Source organism: Hypanus sabinus, chromosome 5, assembly GCF_030144855.1.
Source record: "Hypanus sabinus isolate sHypSab1 chromosome 5, sHypSab1.hap1, whole genome shotgun sequence".
NCBI classification, from domain to species: Eukaryota; Metazoa; Chordata; class Chondrichthyes; order Myliobatiformes; family Dasyatidae; genus Hypanus; species Hypanus sabinus.
In genome coordinates, this window is record NC_082710.1 from 23,534,251 (window position 1) to 23,543,335 (window position 9,085).

General features: G+C 37.6%; 1 protein-coding gene across 1 annotated transcript in view; it reads right to left on the bottom strand.

Annotated features, from left to right (window-relative positions):
• reep5 (receptor accessory protein 5) overlaps positions 1–8,858 on the bottom strand; it is a 39,026-nt gene extending 30,168 nt beyond the window's left edge. Inside the window, exons 1-2 of the mRNA XM_059969572.1 lie at positions 8,645–8,858; positions 7,976–8,069 (exon numbers count right to left, since the gene is read on the bottom strand). Coding sequence (XP_059825555.1) covers positions 7,976–8,069; positions 8,645–8,762 — 212 coding nt within the window. The 5' untranslated portion in view covers positions 8,763–8,858. The remainder of the gene's footprint in view (positions 1–7,975; positions 8,070–8,644) is intronic.
• Between the last annotated feature and the right edge of the window lie 227 nt (positions 8,859–9,085).

The following is a 9,085-nucleotide window of genomic DNA, read 5'->3' on the forward strand; positions in this document are numbered from 1 at the left end:
TGTAATATTGAACAGATTGCCAGTTTTAGCACAATGTTTCCTAATAATATGTTGCAATTTCTCAGAAATCTTTACCAGCAGCTCTTAAAGGGACATTCCACAATTCAAGTAACACTTTTGCAGCTCTGTGTAGTGACTGAATAATAGGAGGGAGAGGGTTCCCAACTTGGGGTGCATGGATCCCTTGCTTAATGGTATTGGCCCTTGGCATAAAAATAGTTTGCGAGGGTCAATGGGACCTGAACAAGCTGACTGACGTAAATCATTGCAGCACAAAAAAAAATCATCTTTGTGCAAGGGAAGCTCTCATAAAGCAGTGAACAGCCAACTGACATGTAGCAGAGATAAGCAGAACTGCCCAGAAAGAGCCCAAGCCTTAGATGTTGAGAGAGACCGTGAATAATCTCCATGTCAAAAAGATTCCAGACACACAAGATTGTAATGTAAAGTTGCACAAAATAGACCACACTTAAGACAAAGAACAACTTAAGCATTAACTCTTAAAGTAGCACAATTTTAACATTAGCATTAAGCCTGATTACTATGCAACAATATAAAAATTATCAAGTATAATTATACAAAAATTATTATTCGCTAGCTGCAAGAAAATGAATCTCAGGGTTGTATATGCTGACTTTGATAATAAATTTACTCCGAATGTTGAAGTTGAAAATTTCATGTTTACTGATATTTATTCCTGTCGCTAGTGCTAACACCATTTCATTTGGCAAGGGATAGAGGAGAGAGAGAGAGGGAAAGAGAAAGTTTATGCTTGGCAAAAATCAGCTTTTGGAGAATAGCAATCCAAGCCAAAAATAGACAAGCACCAACAGGCCCAGAAAAATAACATAGCAGCTCTACATAAAACAATCTGTTTATAAACCTCACAGGTTTTTGTTTTGGAATATGAACAGATCTTTTACCACTCATTAATAGCACTAAAATCTAAAGGACAGGAACAAGTCAAGCATTGTTGATAGTGAAAACGGCAAGGCAGAATCTTGGGCAGGAGAAAACGGGTGAAGTGCTGTGTTAGGAGTAGATGAGTAGTTTTCAGTAGTACCAAATTAGTCCAAGTGTAATTTGATATTCATTAACACTTCACTGCCTGGCCCTCTTTCCACAGTCCAACTCTTGCATCATGCTACCTTAAACTTCCTCAATCTGCCACACCTAGTTAGTTAAATACAGGTCACCCAGTGTCCCATTCCCAGATCAAGCATCTTCCCTCATTCTCCCACAATACCAGTCCTCTCAATCTCTAGCCACATTTTCTCTTTCATGTTCTTCCAGGTTATGGGAACATGATCCTAGGACTTCTCTCACCCTGGTATTTTGGGATGTTTGTGAAATAATAATATAAAGTGAAACTCACAAATTACTACCGTTAAGCAAAGATCCATCCAAGATTGCCAGACCACATTTTTGAAACACTCAGTTTGTTCTCACTCTTTGAGCTTCAGTCAAGTAATTCATGTGGGCCTAGCCCGGCTCCTAACACAGCTTCCTCCTGTCTGTGCTTACCTGCTCTGGTCTCAGACCACGATCTCGCAGACCCACTACCCGTAGTAACCAGATGCATTGGCATCGGCCTCAGGTGCATGTTGTTGAGGCACTGACCCCAGAATAACTCCCTAACCATCTGGAGATAGAGCCTTGGTTTCTATGCTCATCTGGGAGGTATTCCACATTATGTCTAATGTTTCTGATATTCAACGATGGAGTTAAGGAAGAGAAATACTGGTGAATGTCACCCCTCCCCCCTCATTTAGCTGCACAAATGTAGGACTTGAAGAATTATTGAGATTTAAGTCAGTAAGATTCATGTTGATTTGAATAAACAAAATTCAACAAAACTGAACACATTGAAATAATTCATCTGCAGCAATTACACTGCCCATATATAATTCAAACAGACAGATGTGGGCATTCTAAAACTACAACCAAGTGTGAAATATTGTGAAGAGTATATGGTTTCATCAAGTGGTACAGCCTGGGAGCAAGGGGAATGTTTTGTCCTCTAAAAGCAGGTAGGATTTTTAATATTTGTACTCACAAAGAAGGCTTAAAATGTAAAACTGTCCTTCTTTGAAGTCATTGTGTTGAAATATATAGACAAGCAATTGAATCATCGAGTCGTGGAAGGCTTAGAGCCAAGTGCTGGAAAATGGCATTGGTAAAGACAGGTACTAGAGAGTTAGCATGAACTGTGTGGGCTGAAGAGCTTATCTTTACACTGTGCAACTGTCCCACTCGTTTACTCTGGTAAGCAAAACATTCACTATTCAGTCATCTGAATGCATATTAAAAACATTTTCATATAAAAATGCAGATGAAGGGGAAGTGTCATTTTTAAAACTGCAAAATCTATTCATGTGTAACATTGTAGGCAATAAATAAATCTACAGTTTTATAGGATTTTTAAATATAATCCTGTTTATGGAATATCAGCTCTATCAGATGACTCTTTAATCTTGGTTGCAACTCGACAGCGTTAAGTACTCTAATGATGTGAATCATGAGGAAACTGATAACAGATCACTTTAGCTACTCTTCCGACCCGACATAAACTCGAATTAGACCCATTTTATGTCCAATGAACAAACCATACATGAAGCTCCTTTTTCAACGTACACTCACGTTTCAGGTGCTTAACTGCTGCACTATAAATATTTCTCATCACTCTGCCATAAAGAGGCGTATACCTTTTCAAAAACAGTTGGATAAGTTCACCTCTACAAGTAATATTTACACTTTCATGCTCCTGACAACTAAGTTAATACTTAGGTACTGCTACTGTTACCAACATACAGTAAGACCAGAAGGTCCTTATTTCCTATAGTGGCATATATTCTATACCTCAGAAATTTTGGATTCTACCAAAATCTGCAAGACTGAATAAAAATTGCTGCAACAATTAACTTACAACTCTTAATTACTCGTATCCAATTCTGGTCACATAAATTTAGAGAAGATGTGAAGGATTTGGAGTGGGTGTGGAAAAAATTTCATAGAATGGTTTCAAGGATTGAGAGACTTCAACTGCAAGATTAAAGTGGGATGCTTATTCCCCTTGTGTAAAAAAATGTTAATAGAGTTGTTGAAAGTAATGGTTGGTTTAGATAGAGGAAGTGACAGGAAACTATTCTTATTAATAGGTGATTCAAGGTTGTAGGGCCCAAATTTAAAGTTGTAGACAAGACACAAAGAAAATCCTTTTTCTTAAAGAAACCCAAGAATCTATGATCTAAACATTGTTCTCAGTAAGGGAGGTGGAAACAGAATAAATTAGGACTTTAAAAAAAAGAACTGTATAGGCACTCAAGGAAGAACAAGTTATAGTGTTGTGGAGAGATAGGTATTGGGACTGACTGAATTGCTCGGTTGTGAGCCAGAATACATACACTCAATAGGTGAAATAGGTTCCTTTCTGTACCATGGCAATTTTAATTGTGATTCTAGATACTATAATTCTTGTCACTTTGCTTTATTGGATGAACAAGTCACATTAGAATATGGACTAGTGCTAAAGATATTATTTCAAATAGGCTCTTCACTCATGGCAAGACTATATATTCACTGCTGATAATAAATGTAAATGATAGTAAAATAATATACATATAAATTGACCTAATGACTGAGTGAATAAAATATACCTACATAAATAGCCAAGACACCATTAGACCAGCGGGAAGCCAACTTTTCCTTTGGATTGTGCTGAGTTAGCCAAGGCAACAGTCTGCTAAAATTAGACTCGGTATCCTGGAAATAGGAAAGAGGATTGGTATGACAACTGCTGTGCCCACAACAGCAAGAAATTGCAGTGTTGTGGATACAGCTCTACACATTATGGGAACTCGCCTCCCCTCCACAGACTCCATACTTCTCACTGCCTCAGTAAAGCAGCCAGCATAATCAAAGACCCTACCCACCCCGGACATTCTGCCTTCTCCTTCCTCCCAATGGGCAGAAGATACAAAAGCCTGAAAGCATGTACCACCAGCCTCAAGGACAGCTTCTGCTGTGGTATTGTAAGACTTTTAAATGATTCCCTAGTACGACAAGATAAACTAACTCTTAACCTCATAATCTACATTGTATGAACTTGTCCTTCATTGTTTACCTCCAGTGTACTTTCTCTGTATCTGTTAACACTTTATTCTGCTTTATTGTTTTAACTTGTTCTATTCAATTCGTTGTGTAATTTGACCTGTATGAACAGAATGCAACAGTTTGTACAGTTTCTCAGAACATGACAATAATAAACTAATTTTAATGAAAGTGTCCAATCTTGATAAGCAGCTTTTGTTGAAAAAAACTGGGTATCAGGTTAGCATCAAATAGGGGTGCTTATATGCCCACATTTAATTGCTTGCCAATACTCACAGCTAAGGATTTTTTTTTTTAAAATCACAAAAAAGCTAGTAGTGTAAAATACTGCAAGGATGTCCACTCCCTTACTAGTGACTCTGAACTTATTTGCCTCATTGGACTACAATTGCATCCCGTATTATATGGGCTACACCCAAATGATTAATGATTAATGATTTTTAAGAATCTAACCACAATGCAAATAAATATCTTGTAGTACATCATTTTTACATTTAATATATGTGCTAGACATTCGACAAGGAGCAAAGAATAATAATATTTACTGCTAAAATAAACCTAACTTAAAAGGAAGTCGCACTGCCTGCAATGAATAGGCTATATGGCCCACAGTCTGAGAGCCACTGCGCAGAAAACCTACATCCTAATATGTTTCACTGTGATCTAGAATGGAAAACATACATTCTGAGTTCTTCATTAGTCTCTGTTTGAAATATGGAATACATCATTATGATCTCATTGAAACCTATCAAGTATTGACTCAGAATACAAGGATGCCCCTACAGATCAAAGATGAGGAGGAATTTCTTTAGCTAGAGGGAGGTGAATCTGTGCAACTCTTTGTCATAGATGGCTGTGGCAGCCAAGTCATTAGGTATACTTAAAGCAGAAATCAATAATTTCTTGATTAATAATGGAAAAACCAGGAGAATAAAATTGAGAGGGATAATAAATAATCCATGATTAAATGATGGAGCAAACCTGATGGGCTGAATAGCCCAATTCTGTTCCTACGTCTCATGGTTGTTGAATGTTCAGATAACTTTGCAAGTAAACAGCTAAAAATATACAAGCAAACCTTTCCACTTCTCTGCTAGACCATGAGTGACCTTGATCAAAATCACGTGAGAGCCATGCTATCAATCATGTTCTGCTGTGAAAATGGCCTAAAGTATGGAGAGCAAAATAGCAAAAGGGAAAATTTCTATAGCAAAGGTGAATAGCAGAATAACTGAATAGCTGAAAGATCAAAACAACATTGTGTGAGTTTGCTTCAGTTATTTTAATAATAAGACAACTATTATTCCTATCTAATTTCACATACATAACAACTGAAATATATTTGAAAAACTACACTTTTTGGTAAACTAATGCACCCAAAGAATCACATATTTAGTATTTTCAAACTATTTTACTAAGTTTATTAATCTCACCCATAATTGTAGATACATGATTTATGCTTCAAATTGCCATTGTATGCTCTATCTTAAAACAACACACACAAAATGCTGGTGGAACACAGCAGGCCAGGCAGCATCTATTAGGAAGAAGCACTGTCGACCCTTCATCAGGACAGTTGTTTGAATATCCAGCATCTGCAGATTTCCTCGTGTATGCATTATCTTAATGCATTTATCTCTATTAGTAGGTCATCCAGACCATTTGCCACACGAACATAAATGACATAGAAATAAATTCTATAAAATAATTAATTTCAGAAGGTATAAGATTTCAGAAACATACTTGGGGGAAGGTTTTCAGATGACCTACATTAATTTTAGTTAAAAACAGATAGTGTGATGTTCCACAGATTTGACAGCAGTCTGCTTCTCATCAGGGCCTATTTAATATGCCTTTTGATAAAGAGCTACCTTTAAGTACATCACATGACATTACATCATAAATTTTTAAAATGCATTATGTCATCATCTGCATGATTAAAACATTGGTTTTCCCACCTCCTGTAATCCTCTAGAATTTCAACATCTGTTTGAAGGTCACAAATCTCTTTACAGTTTTCATTTTATTCCAAAACAAAAGCACTAATCTTGCCACCCTCCTTGCAGTCTGCAACTCCCTACTTTTGAGCAATCTGCACACTATGTTTGCCAGGCTGCTGTACGAAATAATCATCGCTTTCCCAGTTCTGACAAAAGGTATTGGACACAGAATGATAATGCTGCTTCTGTTTTGAGAAATGTTACCTGCCCCGAGTGTTTCTAGCATTTTGGTCTTTTTTTTTTCTTTGCACGTTGGACGTTCAAAGGTCTTCTTTTGTTTTTATGGGCTCTTTTGGGTTTTTTTGTTTTGTGGCTGGCTGAAAGGAGATGAATCTCAAATGTGGTATACTGTATACATATTTTGAACTTTATGTAGATTTCCAGCATTTGCAGGGAGTCTTTGATTTTCATTTTGTATATAGTGTTTTGGGTGCTCTAGTTTATTTTGAAATTACAATGGATTCTGGTTAGTTGGGCTTGATTAATCAGGGCAGCCACTTATTTGGGACAACCTTTAAAGAACAAAAAACAATCAAGAAAACAGCCAGGATTACTTTTATTTATTTGGGACACTAAGCCGCTTAATTGGGCAGGAGACTGTTGCTAAACAGTTTCTAACTAGCGTCAGTCACATGCACTTGTATGGCCATTTGACACACCATGCTTAGAGTGAACAGTTTTTTAAAATAGTGCCAGCTGCATGCACTTGTGTTCAATATTGATTTTGTTCATTTGCTGCCAATCAAAAGAACACTGAATGAATTCCTCTGCTGATAACTATTAGGAACAAATACACAGTTTTATATAATACTGCAGTAATAGTTTAACTACTGTACTATATAAAACTGTTCTAATTTTAATTTTAAATACATAATTTGTTATTTAGCTAAATTGGTAGTTTGTCTTATTCATAACCTTTTAACTATTTCCATGAAACTTCTAATTGGGGCAGCTGCTTTAATTGGGCCAAAATGTACTGGTCCTTATGTGTCCCAATTAATTGGAATCCACTGTATATCAAGCTCTTCAAATAGTTCAGTACTAAATGCAAATCTTTCACATTACACTGAAGCTAGAAAGATCAATTTCTACCCCGAGAATGAATTTGATATAGTGGACAACGGGACTACGATTACATTGAGTAATCCAGGTGAGAACACTTCTGAGTACTGAGAACTGCAAGATGTGAACAATCAAGTGCAGAACTGATTTAGATTACGGCGACTGCAACAAGATCAAGGTTAGCACAGTGGAGAGGCGATCCCCCTATTACAGAAGGTTCGCTTTTCTAGAAAGCGGCCTATATCGGTATTTCACATAACGCAAAGCAGCGCCATCTGCGCATGTGTCAAGAAATACAAACTGAAAAAATATCGTTTGGATTTACTTACTTCCCACAGAAACATGACAATTCCGTAACGGCAAATTTCTATAACCCAGGGGTTGCCTGTATATGTTAACTAGACAAACAGGTAAGAGATCGATGGACAATTGACACTTGTGGAATGGTATACAATCATGATTTAATAATTTTAAAGAATAAAGTATAATAAGGGTACTGAATGTAACATACATTTTAGAATATAATGTGTTCATTTTAAGAAGAAATGGGGGCACGATTACCCATAAACAGAAAACTATTAAATACAAATTTAGTACAACATCCTGCCAAATTATTCCACAATTCACAAGATGTCTCGATATTTAAATATGCGGGCCATTCCCTTTTCACAAACTATTAATACAAACTGCAAAGAGTAACGACATAGCGTCAGTTCCACGTAGGTGAACAAGCCAGCCCTGAATCGCTAATAGAGATTAAAAACTTTACAGATTCAGATTATAATAAAGCGGATGTCACTTACGATACATAAGCGGGGTAAACGAATCCGATCAAGTTGCAAAGTAAAGATGCTGCATAGCCGACTACAAGGTAAATGGAAATCAATCCAATGAAGCCTGTGAAAATAAACGGAAACACTGTAACACGGGGCACATCAACTGCTTCTTACCTATATCAAAGGGAACCAGTTCAGCAACAGGGCGGAGGCAGGGTATTGTTTACCCGTCTGAGCCCGTTTTTCCAGCAGATGTCGGTAACAGACCCAAAGTAACAGTAGCAATTATTCTAGTTTTACGTGACGAATCTTTCCACTGTAGTTTTTGACATCAGCGAGTTGGCATATAAAAGTAACACTGGCAGCGACCGGATATTTTGCATTAACCTGAAATGGCCACTTCGCCGTGTTAAATTACGGCAAAAAATATGAATAGACGTCACTTCGTTTATAGAAATATTCACTATTCGCACGATGCAAACTATGGTGATTCACATTCCCGATCGGGACACGTTGTACAATAAAGTACAAAATCAACTGAACTATAATCGGACACCGATTTTACAAATTATATATTTAAATAGCATATAGTTGATGTGCTGTTTCAAAGCAGAGTATCTGCCATTTAGCAGTTACCAGCAATAGGGTGTTGGAAATAAACGCAGCACGGGTCGCCTCCACCCTACGCTGACTCACCCAAAGCGATGTAAGTTCTTTTAATTCCCGTCTTGCTTTCGATTTTCCCCAAAATATCTGACAACAGATTTTTCTCCTTGAGGAAGTTATCCAGGCGCTGCATAATGGAAGCTGCCATGACTTTCGCTGGTTCACTCAGTGTTTGCAGGTTGCAACACTGATCTCAAACACTGCGACTGCGAATGTCTGCAGCAGTCAGGGCGGGGCGCGGGGACGCGTCGCCGATTTCTTCCTCCGCGCCGTCTGTCCGAGGACGTCAAAACCTGTACGTCACAATACCCCCGGCCCGGCTTTCTCTCCCACAGCGGGGGCAAAGGAAACCAGCAGGCATACTTTCCAGTAGCTTCTTTCAAACATGAACATCCATATTTGTTTATATACTCGGCTTCCTACCGTGATCTTTTTGAGCATAACTTCTGCGTAAATGTTTATACATTCTTA